Source organism: Periplaneta americana, chromosome 1 (genome assembly GCF_040183065.1).
Source record: "Periplaneta americana isolate PAMFEO1 chromosome 1, P.americana_PAMFEO1_priV1, whole genome shotgun sequence".
Taxonomy (NCBI): Eukaryota; Metazoa; Arthropoda; class Insecta; order Blattodea; family Blattidae; genus Periplaneta; species Periplaneta americana.
Window position 1 is genome coordinate 41,514,199 of NC_091117.1, and position 20,980 is coordinate 41,535,178.

The 20,980-nt window shown below is 36.4% G+C and overlaps 1 protein-coding gene across 1 annotated transcript in view; it reads left to right on the top strand.

Annotated features, from left to right (window-relative positions):
* CalpC (calpain C) overlaps positions 1–20,980 on the top strand; it is a 298,680-nt gene that overhangs the window by 262,967 nt on the left and 14,733 nt on the right. The window contains exons 5-9 of the mRNA XM_069818993.1: positions 6,824–7,007; positions 9,627–9,701; positions 14,422–14,591; positions 16,233–16,405; positions 17,799–17,893. Coding sequence (XP_069675094.1) covers positions 6,824–7,007; positions 9,627–9,701; positions 14,422–14,591; positions 16,233–16,405; positions 17,799–17,893 — 697 coding nt within the window. The remainder of the gene's footprint in view (positions 1–6,823; positions 7,008–9,626; positions 9,702–14,421; positions 14,592–16,232; positions 16,406–17,798; positions 17,894–20,980) is intronic.

Genomic DNA, 20,980 nt, shown 5'->3' on the forward strand with positions numbered 1-20,980 from the left:
AGACGAGACCGGTACCCGTATGTTTGGATGCTTTTCCTTTCAGCCAAGTTTACTGGAATACGTGGGTCGCTCATTCTCCACAGGCGTGGGTCTCAGTGGCACTGCGAGTCACGACAACAACAAATTTACAACCGAACACCAAACCTGCATTTGTTCTTATTTCTTCATATTCTTCATGTGCAGGTTCTTTTTTATTCTCAAGAATTTAGTTGTAATAACTTTCAGGTGTTAAAATGAAAACTAAGTGATAAATTACCTAGTCGACTAGTTTCGTCTTTGTATCGGCCATCTTCAAAACTAGTGAAGATAGTCCTGAAGATGGCTAATACGAAATCGAAACTAGTCACGTAGGTAATTTATGACGTAATTTTCGTTTTAAAGTTGTTATTATAACTAAATTATTAAGTGATAAAAAGTGTTAAAAGTGTGTAAGCAAGATGTATAATCAAAACAAGATAGGTTATTTCTTTCTTTCTCTCCTCCTTGTCTACTACTGACCTTATTTTTCTTCTTATTAAATTTCCCTTCTCCTTTATTTACTTTCTCATGACTGAAATGCTGCAAAAAAGTAGATTTCGAGATTTTCGCGGAAATGCACATTTTCAGCTTTCTGGACTCCGAATAATTGGTTGGGTCATTCTGTCTGTCTGTCTTTCTACAACGATTTCTCAATTAATGTGTGTACATATTACATTTTCTGCAAAAAGTAGATATGTTCAAATGTTTTTTTCAACAAACTATATAAAAGAAAACAGTGAAACTTTTTACCAAAGTTGGTAGATACAGAGTGTTTCAAAAATACGGGGCATAATTTCAGGTATGTATTTCCCACATGTAGACAATCAAAATAGTTCATTACAACATGTGTCCGGAAATGCTTCATTTCCGAGTTATGGCCGAGTTATATCATGCTAAAATAAGAATCGAAAAGTCGTCATTGTGAAACTACTGTTTAAAAATTATTTTGAATCCACTTTGCAAAATTCAACACGTAACAAAATTTAGGGCGACTCAAAGAGAGATGTAAAGATCAAACTAATTGCAGGGAGCGGATAAGCCAAATGATGTGGTGGTAGTGGTGGTGGTGACATATTAACTGTTTTACTGTCAGGTTTTGGAACAAATTACATTCGCTACGAATGACATTTGAAGGCAAACCACATGAAAGTACTACACGTGTTATATCCAGCAATCAGTTCATATAAAAGACGGCTAATATAAAGCAGACTTTTCGTGTTGCACAGAGGCCTACATTTTTTTTTTCGTAGTTACATAATTTACAGATACTTCAGCTGGTGAAGTGTCCCAGAAAGACCTCAGTCGACGAATTCAGTATCTGATAAAAACTAGCAGATCAGAGCTGTTGAGCAAACAGTACACATATAATGCTCAAAGGCATTTGCAAAACTGTTGTCTGCTAAAATGTAATTTCCTTGATTCTGCACAGCACATCTATAAGCTTTCTCTGTCTGGAGGTATATAATTTCCATGGAACTAGTTTTTACGTCCACGACGCAAAGCGATCAAGTCTGTGTAAATGCCTCATGATCCAATAGCCTACTTCCATCGTGTTAGAGGCGAGAATTGATCATCAGCCAGTTGCAAGTCGACAACAGACTTCTCTAACGAAGATTATTTACTCGTTTCATTTATGAGTTATTTATCAGGCTATAAAAGGTCTGCATACTTTTCTCGAGTTTCACCTTAAGCCATGTATGGACCTTCACGATCTTACGTTACTAGATGGTTACAATTTGAGACCCCCTTGACAAGACCTTGGCTTTCTGATAGCGTCTGTCGTTACGATATCTCTTATATATAGGAGAATATTTGAGCGTGATAATAATTAACTATCAACTGAATGTTCATGAAGATAAAGGATGATCTTCGCATGAAATTAATATTTTCTTTTAAAATCGGAGCCTACAGTGCCTCAGTCTGGAGGGTAAGAAGGAAACAAATGAGGGTGAGGGAAAGGAGATGTAGAAGAACGAAATAAGAATAAGAAAGAAAATGTAAAGAAGAAGAATATTCAGAAAATGGAGGGGAAAAATATGAGAATTAAAAGAAAGAAGATGGAGAAGGAAGGAATAAGGAGGGTAAGGAAAAAAGGGGTAAAGATGAGAATAAGAAAGAAGAAAGGGAGTGGTGAAGGAGCAGAAGAAAAATGAACTAGAATAAAAGAGAAAGATGGAAATGGAAGTAAAGGGAGAGAAAAATTAAGAGTCGAGAATGAGAATAAAAAAATTAGGTAGCGGATGAGAAAAATAAGAAGAAAAAGGAATATAGGAAGAGAATAATAAGAAGAAAGGAAATGAAGGAGGAGAGTAAAAAGGAAAGAGAGAAAGAAAGTGAAAAGAAAGGCGGTGGAAGAAGAAAATAAGAGAAATGATAGAGGAAGAGAATAATACAAAGACGGTGGAGACGTAGGATAAGAAGAAAAGGAGATAGGAGATAGAGGAAGAGAAACATAAAAAGAAAAGAATTGGTGGAGTATAAGTAGAAAAAGGAGAAAGAGAAAAAATAGGGTAGAAATTGGAGAAGTTGTATAAGAAGATAAATAGGAGGTAGAGCTACAGGAAAATAGAAAGGAGGTAGAGGTGTATAAGAAAAGAAAAGAAAAGTAGGCGAAAAAGCAAGGACGTAGAATGAAAGAATTAGAAAAAATGAGGCAGAAGTAGAATGCAAGAATAAAGTAGAGCGAGAAGGAGAATAAGAAGAAAAAGGAGGTGGAGAAAGACATAAATAAGAAAGAGGTTGGATGTGGAGAATATGAAGAGAAAAGGAGGTAAAGCAAGAGAAAAGCAAGAATATAGGACGCGGAGAAGAAGAATAGGAAGGAAAAAGGAGGTACAGGAAGACAAAAATAGAAAGAAAGGAGGTGGAGAGAGAAAGTAATTAAAAGAAAAGAGATAGAAAGAGAGAAAAATAAAAACAAAGAGGCGGAGAAATGGTATAAAAATAAGTAGAAAAAGACAAAATCTTGAATGGAGATGTATAAGAAAGAAAGGGGATAGAGAAAGAGAAAAATTTGAAAGGATGTGGAGGAGGAAAATAAGAACAAAGGAGCTGAAGGAGGAGGAAGGAGATAAAGAATGGTGAGAAGGAAAGAATAGAAGGAGAATGGAGAATAAAGGTGGAGGAAGAGGAACCTAAAAATGAAGGCGGTGAAGAAGAAGAAAAGGTGGTCAGAGGAGGACAAGGAGAAGAAGAAGAGGAAAGGAACGAAAGAGAATCGGAAAGAGTAGAGAGGAAAAGGGAAAAAAAGACAGGCTCGAAGAAAAGCAGATAAATCGTTGAAGAAAAAGAGAGGACTGGGTCAGTGGATGTTGTTTCGAACTTGTTGCCATCGTAAGTACAAAACGACGTAGTCATTCATTACGTGCATCTGTCGAGGAGAAAACGATCTCTCCCTACTTACATGACGCTTCTTGAGATAACGAATTGACGAGAGGTAGCCTACAAGGAAATTACTCTTGCCGGTGAATTCATTGTCCATTAACTTATAACTGTATTTATATAACCACGAGAACTACAGGTGAGAGATTTTTGCTTCGGCAGCGTTTGTTGCTGTTAAAACGCGACTGTCTTACGGCTTGCACGTGATTTTATATATGGCTGTTAGAATGTCACGTTTTGTAATAGATACGACAGGTTTTGGGTTAATTGTTTGTAAGCTATAATAACGGTCTCACACATAACCATGACATGAACATTGTATATTTTGTATAGGAGCTGGGATATATATCACTACTTGCGTAAAAAAGACAAGTCACGTTTTTATTTTTCTTATTATGTATTTCTTGCTAAACTACGAAAGACTACTCAGAGACTGCTGTAACTGTGAAATGAAACGACAGGGAACAAATAATTACTTAGGACAAAACTATGTCGAGGACCAGCGACAGCTGACCGAATGGTACATCATGTCGCTAATCTTGGCAAATCCAAATGGAATTTATGGCGGACAAAGGCGGTCCAGGGACTGATTTTCACGGAAAACTTGTTCTCCGTCATAATTAAATGAATTCCCCGTCATAGTTGACGCCGCACCGTAATCGTCATACTCATTATCATCATTTTCTTCTTCCTCCTCAATTCCCCGTCAACGTTTTGATTAACAATTTGAATAATCGTCGCTTTCCTTTAACAATCACTTTCCATTTTTTCATGATTTCTCCTTTTCTATTATTTTCTAGTTCATAACTTCAATTTTTTCAGTAATTTTTTCTTCTTTTACATCATCGTATTCTTTTCCTTTATCATCGTATTGTTCTTTCACATTAGTGTTCTCTTCTCTCACAACAACACATCCTTCTCTTATAAAATCACGTATTCTTCTCCTATAACAGCATATCCTTCTTTCACATCAGCGTATTCTTCTCTCACATCAACGTATTCTTCTCTCACAGCAGCGTATTTTTCTCTCATAACAACATATTCTTCTCACAGCGTATTCTTCTCTCAGCGTTCTCTCACACCAGCGTATTCTTCTCTCACATCAGCATATTCTTCTCTCATAACAACGTATTCTTCTCCTATAATAGCGTATTCTTCTCTCAAGTCAGCATAGTCCATTTTCCCATATCGCCGTAATCTATTTTCGCTCGCATCGTACGCCGATGTCTACTCTTTCTTCTCTCACATCGGCCAAGTCAATCCTTTCTTCTCCCATATCGGTCTAGTCTATCCTTTCTTCTCTCACATCGGCGTAGTCTATCTTTTCTTTCCTTACAGCGGCGTAATCTATAGTGATGATCACGTAAGAGTAGTTCCTAAAAGGCTAATTTGGTCGTCTCTTCAGTGTTGCCAACCAATACCAGATATCACCAAAGAGGGTAAAGTCAAAATTCCATGTACTATAATAATAATAATAATAATAATAATAATAATAATAATAATAATAATATTATTATTATTATTATTATTATTATTATTATTAATATAGTGTTAACAATAACAATATCTGCTTTTTTACATCTTTATGTTGGGAGGTGTTTTCTAAATGGTTCAATAATTTGTGAAAGACTACATTTTCCTCCTGATCCCGTGCCGTGTCGTCGCGATCTAAGGCATCCTGCCTAGGACCTGCGTTAGGAATGCGCGCTGGTTCGAGTCCTCGTGAGGGAAAAAATTTTCTCATGAAATTTCGGCCAGTGTATGGGACCGGTGCCCACCCAGCATCGTGATGCCCTTGGGGAGCTACGATAGGTAGCGAAAATCCGGTTTCGCAAACCAGCTGTAACTGCTAACCACACGATACCTCCATTCTGGTTGGATGATCTCCACCTCTGCTTCGGCATGTGGACGTGAGGCCAGCAGCCGGCTGATCAGTCTTGGCCCTTCATGGGCTGCAGAGCCATGGATTTATTTATATTTTCCTCATGGATCTCTTGCACATTATGTAAATAGTAGATTAATATGATCTAATATTAAAATGTATTTTGTCTGGCAACATGAAATTCATTGCTTCGACTGATTAAAGAGACCTAACCTAAAAATGAATTTTGTTTAATCACGTGAAATGATTAGTACGAATTCCGAAAATTTATATCCTAATTAAAATACTTACTTCTAAGTCGCTACCATGCTATTTCCTCTCTTGGACATTTTAATAAAAATCTGAACATTAAGAAATATATTTCTGTCCATTAGCCACATACATGTTTCATACAGAGTAGTTCTATAAGTTATATGTTATTTAATTACACTTACCTGAATATAAAGTTGAACTGGAATGACAACGCAGTACAACTGAATTATGCATTGATATTAATATTAATACGGTATTACTAATTAGTTATTCATTACGTTCAAATTTTACAAGCGTCCATTTCATCAGTTTCCTTTACTGCAAACCAAAACTATTGCTGCCAAAATAACAGTTAGAAAATAACTGCCAGTTATCGTATTTGTTAGTACTCTAAATTCAAAACAAGGTTGGTAAAAGAAAATCCAATCTGACATCTAAAAAATCACTATAATCCACTGCATATGTAGTAATGGAGAAAATTAGGTTTCATCCTTAGGTATTAGGCCTAAGTAAGCTGATCCGGACTTTATTCTTCTCTCATAACGGCATTGTCTGTTCTCTCACATCATTGTAGTTTATCACTCTTTTACATCAGCGTGTTTTTCTTTTACATCAGTTCATTCATTTACATCATCACGTTTTTCCTTCCGGTCAACGTATTTTTGTCTCATGTAAACTCATTCCTCTTTCACACCAGCACATTCTTCTCTCACATTACCATACTCGTATTCTTCTTTTCTCAGATCTCTTTTATAATTTATTTTTCATCTTTTATCAATTCTTTTTCATCATCTTGTTCTTTTGTATTTTCACCTTCATTTTAATGACTTTATCCATTTTCATTACTTTCTTCTCCTTTTTCATCATCTTTATTTTAATCATCATTTTGTGTCATCATCATCTTATTTTTCGCCATCTCCATTTGATCTTTCTCTTCTTTTTCATCACCATCCATTGAGACAAAACTAGGGTCTGCAGAATCAGTCTTCAGGCCGAAATGCACGTACACAATGAGAATCTCTTCCACAGTTGCTTCTTCGCCAGAAATCTCAAAATATGTCCCGAACCGAACGTCTTTTGACGGAAGCTGTCGTCTATATGTCTAATTTAAGGCTAAATCAATATTTTCTCTCGCCTGAACAATCTACTGACAATAAGCAATGTCAACGTGTATTTTCTAAAATACCAATATTAAAACGATAACAATGTACAGTATAATATTTGTAACTGATAAGATATTGTTTGGAATAGAAAATATGAAGAGTTGTCTATTTTTTTCGCTCTTTTCAGATTGCACGGGTCGTATGAAGCCCTGAAATATGGGACTTTACTCGACGGATTGGCGGATCTTACAGGAGGCATCACAGAAAGTATCAGCATCCGACAGGACCCGACGACGTGCGGTCGTATGCTTAGCAAACTCCTCGAGATGACGTCACTCATCACATGCACCGTCCAGACCACATCCACACAGGTAACTACTGAGGCAGCCTTAAACCAAAACTATTATTATTATTATTATTATTATTATTATTATTATTATTATTATTATTATGACGGTAATTTCATAAGTCATGGCAACTATATTTTATCAGCCAATAAAGCTGCAGGAATAGAAATTCACTATATGCGATTGAAGATCAATAGAATGTGCTGCTTAGCAATGCTAGAATCAAATTGGGTCCGAGTACAGGAGGCAATGAGTAAGGGAAATTGAAAGATGTGCAAATAGAAATCATTGTTTTATTATGCACAAAAGGAAACAAAATACATTACTCACAGCTAATACTCTTCAAAATAATCCCCCAAGATTTCCACACAACTTTGCCAACGATGATGCAGGCATTGAATACCATCGGTTGTGTGAGATTCGCCTTTGTGTACTACCTAATTTTTAGAGTTTCAAAATGTTTTCTGTTTCAATTATATGTGTATTTTCAAATGTATGTTTCCTCCCTCCCTTCTGTATTTGTGACGAAGCCTATCACTGTATGTTTAATGGCTTAATAAACTGAATTGAATTGAACCTTTCATCGAAAACGCTGTTAAGATGTCGTCCCTGTTTGCACACCACTTCTCACGCAGCGTCCTTTTCAATTGCGGAATGAGATCAAAGTCGGGTGGACTGAGATCAGGCGAGTAGGGAGGATGTTCTCACCCCCACCGATGTAACGCTTCTTGTAGCTCAGAATGATATTGACAAGCATTTCTGCCACGAAGAACTGCAATTTTCACGCATGACCGTTGTTCAACTTTATTTACATCCATCTTGGAGCACAACCTCTAGCATGCTAACTTTTGCATGTCCTGTCAACTAGCCACTAATGCACACAGACGCAATCTGATGGTGGCATCCCGTACAGTGAACAGGTTTTCAAACGTACAGTATATACTGAACTAATCAAATTTTCGGTTATTCGGAAGATATAGCATAGTTGCCATGATTTATGAAATGACCCTCGTGCTATTATTTACTAACTCGTATTTAATTGTAGTAGGTCTATAATTATTTATTTATTTGTTTATTTGTTTGTTTGTATGTTTGTTTGTTTGTTTGTTTCTTTGTTTCTTTCTTTGTTTATTTATTTGTTTATTTATTTCTTTGTTTATTTATGTATTTGTTTATTTATTTGTTTGTTTGTTTATATATATTTGTTTGTTTGTTTGTTCTTTTATTTATTTATTTGATAAAGCGATAACATTTCAACCTATGAATAATTATAGCGGATCCTGGTTCGATTCCCGGTAGAGGAGTAGACATTCATATTTCTCCAAAGAGAAAACGAGCAGAATTAGTAATAGAATTACGTTAAGAATACTGTTAAATATTTTTGTTTGTGTAAATGTGAACATTATAGCCACAAAAATAATTATGGACTATAGGTCTACTAATTATTCAAATTCAGCCCAACCTTTCCACCGTCATTCTTTGTATGTGTATCTGCCGTCTTCCGTCTGAATTTCGAATGAGTTTTAAACAGAATAACTGTCGTTCGAAATATTTTTACACAAGAAGCAGCTGCGTTCAGAGCCGTACACGGTAAAGGTTAAGGTTAAATACAAGGTCTCCGTTCTGATTGAAACATTTTAAGATTGGAAACGTGACATGAACATTTCAATACTTAAATTACTTTTAATACCGCTGATAATTTGGATTTAAAAGTGGAATTCGTTGCAAAACACCTCTCTCATTTCTGCCTAAGGCCATTGAAAAACTGGAGACGAGGAGTGAACCTCTCCTAAACTAATTATTAGTAGCTGAAGATGCAGAGGAGGGGCTGAAAAGAGCACAAAATAATTCTCTAAAAAAATTCTTCGTAGTGTGCCAGATAAATAGTAGGCTAAGCCATTTGCAGAAACTGGATATGTGTTAAAGGGGCAGATGGATACTGGGCTAAATACTTGGAATTTCACAAAAGTCCCTCTTTTTATGTTCTCCCCAGTTACATCTTATGATGTTGAACGTTTATTTTCAGCATATATGCTTGTATTAACTGAAAAAAATATGTTGCTTCACAAAATAAAATCTGAAACACACCCTTAGGCTATAGTTTATTGCCAATTAAAGTATGGAAAAAACGATTGCTTTAACACGAGTGATATTATTTGATATTTGAAGAGTCCACTGCAAGAATGATGGATGTCATTTGGAATACATTTTGCAGGAGAAGCAATTGAAAGTTTAAAATGCTTAGCGCTCAAAGTTTAACTGTGAATTTTCGATCATTACTGGACAATGACTATCAGTGTTAATGCCATATAACTCTCTATGTACATTCTATATGTCTTAAGCTATGCATTGACAGTCTTGGTTCATTTTCCACAAGAAAGTGACATCCATCATTCTTGCAGTGGACTCTTCATTTGTTATGATAATGTTTTGTAAGTAAAAGTATAGTTAGAGGTTACCTGAATCTGTCATTGGAGTGCATTAAAGTGTTCCATAGTCAGCTTATTTTTTAATTTTAATGTATATTTCTAAGGTTTCTAGTGTATAGTTGCGTGCATATTTAGGCAGTTTTTAGTGCCTATAAAATATCCTCGGTCTAATTATGATACTTAAACAATAAGTGAAGTTCTTGTTTTGTTTCAGATAAGAAATCAAGTTGAAAAACTTGCGAATGGAATTCATATTGGTACAAACTATCGACTCTATGCTGTGGAAAGGGTAAGTAGGCCTACGAATATTTCAATACATATGCCTAATTTCTTATGAACAATTCAGTGATGGAGTCAAGAACTCTAAAACTGGTTGACTGGTTGCTAATGCTTCAAGGCTACTCATTATCTCGTGAAACTAACTTGCGCGTGAGGGGAAGAAGAAAGTGGACTGGGAAGCTGTCACTTGCAGCTGGCTAGCAAACTGACCCTCACCATAAAGTTTTTACTATGAGCTACTGCGCACACAAACATTTGGTTTCACGAGATAACATAATGGCCGGTACTATGTTAAGATCTTCGGAATATGAATTATACGTTTTTCTCGTGTTAAATTCTATCATACCTGGTTAACATGTTTCGGTCTGTTATTGACTTTCTTCAGAGCTGGCCAGACCGAAAAAAAAAACGAAGCAAACTTCAAGTGAAATAACTAGCCTAGACAGTTAACAGCTGCTCATCTCGTCACTAAAATGTTAATTGGTTTCAAAACATTATGACGTCATACAGTTTCATACAGTACTGGGTGTTCATTTCAAAGTGTGTCATGACGTCACTGTTGATGAGTCAGCGATTTGAAGCGAGTTTCAGCTTTTGTGTCAGAGAAGTTGCCTATTAATCAAGGCGTTCATCTGAACTTGAGAACGTGTAGGGTATAACTTCAACGCCGTAGCAACAGATGGCGGTCTGTACGGTCTATGTGCTACCATAACCTCTTTCGAACTCTGTTTTGCGCGGCCAAGTCGTACGTAGGGTATTTGTTATCATCGGTTGCGTACGGCAACATTCCACAATACAAATCAAATGCTCCGTGTCCATGTTGGCCGTTGAAGTTATGTCAACAAATACGTAAGTAATCGTCTTAACCCTCTCCACATATCCCGACAGTAAGAAAAAACTCACCTCAGTACATGTTTCGAAACAGTTCACATTCCTGCCACTACCGGCATTACCGTACGTATCGGTAAGTACTCTTCAGAATGAACGCCGTACTTTCTAGGCAACTTCTCTGGCAGATAAGTAATACACCTCTGCGGAAGTGTAGGAAGATTAAATTCTCTAGGCTCATCGACTAGCCACGTGACGACATACAGCAAGGCATGACACACTTTGAACTGAACACTCAGTATAAGGCAATCAAACTCTGATTTATCCTCGCTAAAAACAATATCTCTAGGATCTTCGATACTTCATCGTATAGGAATACGGCAGTATTGACGTAATGGAGGGCTTTTTTTGTGCCAATGGCCTCTTTCTTGTAGTTAAAGTGGTTATATCCTTTGCGCCTGTCGTAGATTACAGAGTTGTGTACGCGATTACTGACGGAATGTTCGCCAAGCTCAATATGCGGGGCTGGAAATGGGCGTTCCTCCAGGCGATTAGGAGTGGTAAAAGATCATGTATACTACACCATAATGCATGAGAAGACTCTAAGATAATTGACAATAGCCGTGAGAATGCTGCAATGTCAGGTTCAAGATATCATTAAAACTCCTTTGAGACTAAAATTTTCATTGAAGAACATCATATGCAGAATTTCGTGGGAACCGTTCTGTAGTTTAATATTTTCTTGTTTATTTATGAGATTTAACAACGGAAAAAATGAATTTATACCACTAAAATTAGGGTGACCAGAAGCCCTCTTTTGTCCGGACATGTCCTCCTTTTTAGACCTTTGTCCGGGGTTCGGGCGGATTTTTAAAAAATCAAGAAATGTCCTCCTTTTCGTAACTTGTATGCCTGATATTTTGAAATTATCTGATTTGACGCTTTTTTCAAGTAATTTTCCTGTAGATGGCAGTAGCATCGATGGAATACAGCTTACCGGTATTTTTTTATATAATAGTTCTCTTAACTTTCATGTAGCTAACTATAAACTCATTATTATTAAGTTTTATCATAATTATTTTGTAATAAAATAGATATTAACATACTCTTAAGTATGATATAAGCCTAAATCTGTACTGTAAATATTTTGTAATAAAATAGATATTGGCGTAATTTAAATATAATATAGATTTAAGCCTAAATCTAAGTAGCCACCGATGTAGCTCAGTCAGCTAAGGCTCTTGCCTGCCGATTTGGAGCTGCGCTCGAGCGCGGGTTCGATCTCCACTTGGTTTCATTACCTGGTTGGTTTTTTTCCGAGGTTTTCTCAACCGTAAGGCAACTGTCAGGTAATCTATGGCGAATCCTCGGCCTCATCTCGCCAAATGTAATCTCCATCGACGCTAAATAACTTAGTAGTTGATAGGTCATTATTAAATAACCAAGTAAAAAAATTAATAAATGTAAGTACATAATATTTTCTGTCCTGTTTTTTCGAGCAATGTCCTCCTTTCTGAAGCTTTGTGTCCTCTTTTTTATCGATGTGAATCTGGCCACCCTAACTAAAATCCATTGTAATAACCAAGCAAGAAATAATTATAAAAAGTCTGAAAATAAATTTTAAAAAGTGACAGGAAATTTAATCTTTTGAATTGCACAAAACGACTTTATTCTTGGTATCGGTATGTAATTAAGGTCAAAAGTTTTAGGTCTTGCACCTTTGGGGAGGCCGAGACGTAGATGGGAGGATAATATTAAAATGGATTTGAGGGAGGTGGGATATGATGATAGAGACTGGATTAATCTTGCACAGGATAGGGACCGATGGCGGGCTTATGTGAGGGCGGCAATGAACCTCCGGGTTCCTTAAAAGCCACATATAAGTAAGTAAGTAAGTTTTAGGTCTTGCTCATACTACAGGCTGGACTATAAGTGACCGTACCCTTAGATATAATGTACTGTAGAATTACTAATTACTAAACCTGGTGACAAAAGGGTGTGGCAACACTGAAAGACAATTGATAACAATGACCAAAACAATTGGTAGCAGTTACAATAACAGTTGAATAACGATAGTTGAATCGTGAACAAGATGGCAGATAAGAGTAATTATTCGCTTGAAGAGCGGTTGGTTGCGAAAAGCAGTACACGGGGCAGACAATGCGACAAATTATAACATGGTTTGAAAACAGATTTGGAAGGCCATCCCCCAAGAAAAGCAACATTGTTGGCTTGGGAAAAACAAGCGTTCATTACTGGCAGCATTATAGACAGTCCCCGAAGTGGTCGCCCAGTAGTCAAACTTGACACATGTGCTGCAGTTGCTGGATCCATTGAACAGATTACCAGCACCATTACCATGGCCTCCACGAAGTCCCGACTTGACAACACCGGACAACAGCCTGTGGGGGTACATAAAATAAAAAGTGGCAAACAAAGGACGAACTGAAAGACTCTGTAACAGCTGCCTTTGCAGACATAACACCACAGCAGTTACGTAAAATGTCACAAAGAACCTGGAGACGTATCCAACTCTGCATAGACAATATGGAACTTACACAGACTCATTAGATTAGTTAAGTAAGTAAGAAATATCTATGGGTATGGTGACTTATGGCCCGCCCTGTATAGTAGGCTACAGCCTATCACGCACATTACAGATATGTAACCAAACTTATTATTAATAAGTTGATTTTTAAAATAAAGAAAAGGCTCTTTATAAAATTGTCTTCCAATAACATTGGTCACCTTTATAGTTTTTACATTTGAAGTTGTTTGTAAAATACCATTATTCTTTAGTTTTAAGTGTAAAAGAATATTACAGACAAAAAATGAACTATTCAGGAGTATCAGTATATTTAATTGGCTAGTATTCTGAAAATCTTAAAGGTTTATTAATTTGTCCTACAGAATAATATCTGTAATATTGACAATTAATATAATGGCAGTTGACTTGGACATAAAAAAAAACTTCAACATATATGCCCAACTTGGGGTCCGGCCACAAAGGGAAACACTGAAGGAGGAAGGTTCGGTCCGGTGCTGTGGATTGGATTCGGCGTAGCTCGGTGGTCAGAGCGCTTGGTAAGTAGAACCAAGAGACCCGGGTTCGATCCCTGGCGCTGCAGCGAATTTTTCTCCTCAAATATTAAATATTAATAGTATTCTGAAGCTAAAAATGTGTTTTGAAGTCCATAGTACCTTCGTACACAATTTTTTTTTCGATTTTTAACTATAAAATTAAATTTTTCTTACGCAATTATTACAACTATTATTAACAAAACACGGCACTCTCGTAAATTCTTTAAGACTGTACATTACGATACATAGACCTAATTAAATTATAAAGAGTCAAATTCCTAAATTTGTAGGATTTGTAACAATTGTGATAAGTGCAGTTGATGTAATTTCTATTTAAAATTTGAAAAAAAAAAACATATTTATAAAACAATTAACAATACATTTTTAGCTTCAGAACACTAGCCACTTAAAGAAATGATACTTTTGAATACTTTATTCTCTGTTTGTAATATTCTCTTACCCTTAAAACTATAAAGAAAAATAATATTTTACTAACAAATTTCAAATTAGTGTAACTCTGAAAATATTGAGATTAGGACAAATGTTTATATGACTTTTTTGCTCAGAATGTCTTCGGAAATAAGCTCCGTAAGTGACAGTAAATCCTCGTGTATCACACTGTTTAATGAATCCTACCATTTTTTTTTTATTTCGAGTTCCCAGGTGGACGCATGCACGACTGTTATGTTAGCAGCGTATGGCGTTATCATTTTTATACACATTTCATTTGGAGATTGCCATCTATCGGCTGATGCAGGTCTTATTTTATATACATTCCACGTAAAAGAGTACCTACTGAAATATAATGTTAACATTTGCAGGTCGAGACATTCAGCGGAGAACCTGTGCAGCTTGTGAAGTTAAGGAATCCGATGGGGCCTGGAGGAGAATACGTCGGTGCCTGGGCAAGGGATTCCTTGGACTGGGATGAGGTGCCACCGCAGGAGAAAGAACGACTAGCTGTCAGGCATATGGGAGACGGCGAATTTTGGTAACTTTGTTTTTTTAAAACATCCTATACTCTTTAAAACAAACATTAATTTTAACTTAGGCCTACTTTAGTTTATGACTAGGGATATCAAGTGGAGTATAAATCTGATCATTTTTTGTTCATTTGTTCGTGATTATAGGCATGATCTCAAGACCCCGAAAACGTAGACAGTGTTCTAAATAACATTATTTTACTCTCCCATTCAACGAAGTGTAAAGAAAAAGTATTATCTTCTTAATCAAAGATGGGTACTTTATTTGCCCGTTTCGAAGCAGAAATGTTACTGGTCTTGGTCTTCCAGTTCGTCTTTTTCCATATGGTTTTCATTGGGTGGACAGAATGTAGAAAATTCACTTGGCACACCACAGACTATTACCGGTAATATAAATTATTGCTAAAGATATTAAATGGCAAGCTAGAGGACACCATTTCGAATAGCTATGTCAATGCACCACGACTTAACATCGCCATTGTAGCTACACTATCTTCAGAGGTAGGCCTATACAACACACGAGCCACTGATAATGTTTAAAATGGCACTTTTCGTTGTTGTCTCCATTAATTTCGTCACTAGCAATCACTACAAATGAAATATTGAATATCAAACAGACGCAAACTGAATCTTTGTCACCGATAAGAAAACAATCACTGAGGTGATATTCACTTAATATAAATCTTACGCATTTCACTGCAATTAATGTCCTTGAAAACGGTTTCTCTTTTAATTCTACAAATAATGACCTGAGTGTTCTCTCATTGAACTTAACAAAATGGAAGGATGTAAGTGAAAACCATGTGTTACGATACATCGTTATTACGAACTTCTAGGCCTACTGTTACTAATTAAAGAATAATAACTAAATTTTTGCAAAATCTTCCGTTAGTCTCGCCTATCACGAAATAGCTGTGCTGGCAACATCTGAAAGATGGAAAGAGCGAAAATGCTTTCGTAAATGATAATACGGTAGTACTTTTGTAAAAGACGTGTTGTAGCATATATTGGTAGCGCTGATCGTCACTGCGCGCAAGATGACGTTGAAATCTGTCTCATTTTTTTGCAAAATTACGGTATAAAAGTTATTTGGTGCTTTCAAGTGTGCTCTTTCACCTTACAGGTTATCCGAATGATTTTAGAGATGTTCCAAAGTGAATTTCCCGTGCTTTTCAGTTACCCAATTTGAGAAAGGGGGTGCTAAATCTGTCTGCCTTTTTGTTTAAAATATTTGTCGCACCTGTTTGAGAATGATTCGTGACTTGTTACAGTTCCTTTCGACAAATAAAGGCAATGTTTTTCTTCGGATAGCGTATTTTTTGTAGTTCTCAGGATATGTGAATTATTTTTGTACAATTTGACTTTTGGTTAAGTCGGGGGATCGAGAAGGCCACACATTCCAAATGATAATTTTATCCTCGAATTCGTCCAGCTGGCTGTTTGTGCTGTCACAAAATCCTGTTTTAAGAAGGCAAAAGCATGTACTCTTTCCAAGACTCTTCGACAAAATGTGTAAGAATCCCATAAAGAAGAAAAATTATTGGAGATCTCAAAATAAGTTTATTCCTCTCGTAGAGATTTTTAAAAGTATGAAGACAAAAATTATTCTTAATGGTAATGAAATTGTGTACTTTTTCTGTGTGTCACAGGATTTCGTATTCAGATTTCGTTAAGACATTCTCACATCTCGAGGTAGTTCATCTCGACAGCGATACGAGTCGCGATGAGCCATCTCTTCATCATAAAAACACGTGGCAGATGCGTCTGTACCAAGGAGCCTGGCAGCGAGGAGTCTCTGCCGGAGGTTGCAGAAATAATCCAGGTGAGGCATTCTCATCACCAGTATTGACAATAGTTCAGAGTCAGTATATGAAAATATTATGCAGTCGAGAATTTGTCATGGGGTTACATGACATTCGCTCTTATAGTTGGAGCAAATTAGGAAAAACCCAACCAGGCAACCAGCTCAAGCGGGATTCGAACCCACTACCTCTGGACCACACTAGTGGTACATTTAATTATTAGCAAACTTTAAAATAAATAAACTAAAATGCTGTTCGGCTGCTAATGCAAGGATTTAATCAAAGTAAATATTTTTGTAAAATTTTGAATTTCCTTGCCTACATTTTATCATAATGATCACTGTCATTTAAGAAACAATAATTGCAACGAGCCACACTGTTTTACATAAAATGTAATTTTTAGGTTAGGTTGGATTAGATTAGGTTATTTTACGTAAACTTACATTAGACCACATTACATTGTATTGCATTACATTACATTCAGGCATATAATATGTCCAAGGACAACTTCATATACGTACAGTGTCAAAATAAGAAATTAGATCTTACGTAATAAATACAGATTTTATGTACTGTAGATAAGTTAGGTACCGGTACGTAAAAAGTTAAAAGTATTTTCATAATGCTCGCAACTTCTCCTCTTTGTATTGTCTGTATGTTTTTCTATTGTGTGGGTACTGTGTGAACTATGTTTCAGGATCTTTAGGGTGTGACAATTTCATTAAAAAATTCTGTATTATATTAATGGAAACTAAATTTTGAACAATTCCTATAACACATGTTAACACTCGTTAAGAAATAATACACGATGTCCGGGACGAACATTTCCAGGAAGTTTTATAACTCAGTAACTAAAAAATTTATCTAAATGTTTTCTGCAGGAAACACAGAAAGTCGCCAATTTTTATGATGGCGACACTGAAATTCCGTTTCTCGTGATTTTCACTAGCTATTCAATTGTTGTTAAGTTTCATGTTATTTCATTCATTGTTGCTGACATTTTTACGCGTTGTTACGTTCATTGTTTATTCCGCTAAGCCACACGACGTGCACACGTGTAGTTTTATTAATAACCATTAAAACTTTGAATTCCTCTCCCTTTTGCAGCAAACGGCATTTGGATAAATTCGTTGGTTGTTGAGTTATAAAACTTTTACATCTGTATTGTTCGTCCCGGACACTCAATAGTGTTATATTAGTAAAAATACTCAGGAAATTACGGATCAATAAAGGAGCAGTGTACTCTGGCCATGTAGGCATGTCTGACGCGTGTTCTAGGTCGGAAGGCGAGCTGAATGCTTTATATATAACAAACGCGAATTGTATTTTACGAGATGTGCAATATGAGTATTTCAAATACATTAATTTCGTTTTAATTAGATTATATTGTTAGAGTAAAATTCTTTGTTACAGACACTTTTCACATCAACCCTCAGCTCCATCTCATTCTCAGCGAGATGGAAGAGGTGATCGTCTCTCTCAACCAGCACAGCATTATGGAACCTAAGGTACTCTCAGATATTGAAACTGGCATTCTTTCATTTCCTAGTTCCATAAACCTTGAAATTTCAGAAAAAGAATTTGAAGTTTCCAGCAGTGCGTTTAGCCTTAATATCTCCGACTTAGGCGTAATAGATCAACTACTGACCAGATATTTTGTATTCGACAGTTAATGGAGGAAAAATGGGAGTATAAGGGTACAGTACGTCAGTTATTCATAGATTTCAAAAAGGCATATGACTCGGTTAAGAGAGAAGTTTTATATGATATTCTTATTGAATTTGGTATTCCGAAGAAACTACTTCGATTAATTAAAATGTGTCCCAGTGAAACATACAGCAGAGTTCGTATAGGTCAGATTCTGTCAGATGCTTTTCCAATTCACTGTGAGCTAAAGCAAGGAGATGCACTATCACCTTTACTTTTTAACTTTGCTCTGGAGTATGCCATTAGGAAAGTTCAGGATAACAGAGAGGGTTTGGAATTGAATGGGTTACATCAGCTGCTTGTCTATGCGGATGACGTGAATATGTTAGGAGAAAATCCACAAATGATTAGGGAAAATACGGGAATTTTACTGGAAGCAAGTAAAGAGATAGGTTTGGAAGTAAATCCCGAAAAGACAAAGTATATGATTATGTCTCATGACCAGAATATTGTTGTGTTAGTTGGGAGGCCGGAGGGAAAAAGACCTTGAGGGAGGCCGAGACGTAGATGGGAAGATAATATTAAAATGGATTTGAGGGAGGTGGGATATGATGATAGAGAATTGATTAATCTTGCTCAGGATAGGGACCAATGGCGGGCTTATGTGAGGGCGGCAATGAACCTCTGGGTTCCTTAAAAGCCAGTAAGTAAGTAAGTAAGTAAGTAAGTAAGTAAGTATCTCCGACTTAATATGTTCCTTTATCAGAGTTACGTAATCAAATACTCCATTCAAGTATGGCACCCTTGTTCGGTTTATAATATTCTACAAAGCCCTCCGATTTCTAACTGCAGCTACTCCTATCACTTCATAAGTTTTCTAATAGATCTAGCTTTCTCGCTCTCTCCTCCTCCTCCTCCTCCTGGATTTCCTCTCTCCAACTCTTCCTTAGTGTTCCTGTCTTTCTTTTCCCCCTGTGATATTCAAATAAAATTTTGTTTCGAAAGTCCTTTTTTTATTTAACGACGCTGTATCAACCACTAGGTTATCTAGCGTTGATGTAATTGGTGGTAGATAGTATTGGCGAGCGAGATGAGTCAGAGGATTCGCCGTGTGATAACCTGGCATTCGTCTTACAGTAGGAAAAAAAAAACAACAGGGTAGTCAGCCCAAGCTGGAATCGAACCTACGCTCGGAGATAGGCCCTGAACAGCAGACAAACCCTCTGATACCTTTGCAGTGCCGGTGGCTTGTAAGCCTGCCAACACTCACATGGCCATATCATAGTAACAATGCTTTTGTGTCAAATATTGTATGTATAATAAACTTATCCATTATTTCTCTTAAAGAGTTTCCGGCCGATATTCTCCAGGAGTCATTTCAGTAGTTAATGAAAGTTTTACTGTGATCTTTTATTCTAAAATCTCAAAACTTCCAAATTAATTTATGTTCCTCAATATGTGTTAAGATTGTTATGCTTCATTAGTAAAAAGTCTAATCAGGATCGAGAAAGAAAGCACTAATTTGATGTATAACTGTGAAAGAGAGAGAGAGAGGCGGCGAGAATGTTGAGTTAAATTACACGATTGTAACAAGAACTTGATGAGAAGTAGAGGCAATAAAATGCAGTCTTTTATTGTTTAATTAGAGGTTAATAGTTGTAGGACAATTATTAAACAAGAGGCGTAAATTCATGCTCTCTGGTTCCTCGTTAAAATTGAAGGAAGAGAGGAAAGACGGGACCAAACCGCCCTATTATTATTAAGTTATTAGAGCTGAGTAACAGGTCCCTAATTAATGCTCTATTTTTAAGCCAGAGAGCCAGAGAGCCAGAGAGTTGCATTATGGGCTGCTTTTAGATACTGAATTTTATGGCGTCATGGAATATAATGACTGAGTATAGCCCGGATTTTATGTAATTAAATATTCTATGCCTGTATATTATGTAGCTGAAGGAAAAACAAAAAAATGTCGCGAATCGTACTAAAAAGATCCATATTCCGAAGTTTTAAGTTATTTATTTTTTATATTTTTTATGTACTGTATGTTACATATTTTATTGCGTACAAATATTTTAAATATTTTGAAGTATATGGAATAACGTAAATAAATGTATACTTTTTTACTATTTTAACCTTGATCTCAATTAATATGCGTTTTGCAATTGTTTATACTGCCTGCCGCCCTCTCTCGCTCTCTCATGCATGCACCAATCAAACATATTATATTATTTTTTCACTAGAACATATTCAGATTTTGACAAAGAAAAGACATTCTTTGCCGTGTTGGTAGTTTGTATATCCCTTAGACTAGACCAGCCATGTTCAAACGGTGTGCTGAGAGTGCAGTGAATGATCCGCTGGTGTGCCACGAGAAGATGAAAATAGTAAAGGATTTTGTAGTAAAAATTGGAAAAGTAAAAGTGGAAAGAGCAGTAAAAAAAAAGTGAGTCCACAAGGGTCAACTTTCAGTGAATGCAGCAGAAGTCAACATTCAGTAAACACAGCGATCTGAGAAAAGAGAATGACCGACGCACAGCCAAGGTTGCTGCGTCAGTAAAGTTACACCCAGACGTTTGAGATGGGCAGGGCATGTAGCACGTATGGGCGAATCCAGAAATGCATATAGAGTGTTAGTTGGGAGGCCGGAGGGAAAAAAGACCTTCAGGGAGACCGAGACGTAGATGGGAAGATAATATTAAAATGGATTTGAGGGAGGTGGGATATGATGATAGAGACTGGATTGATCTTGCTCAGGATAGGGACCAATGGCGGGCTTATGTGAGGGCGGCAATGAACCTCCGGGTTCCTTAAAAGCCAGTAAGTAAGTAAGTAAGTAAGTAACAAAAATTAAGGATTGTTTTTATTATTTTTTAATTGTATAACACATGAAAGTAAAAATATTTTCCCATTCATTTAAACAGTTTTTTTTCCTAAAAAAGTTAAGAAAC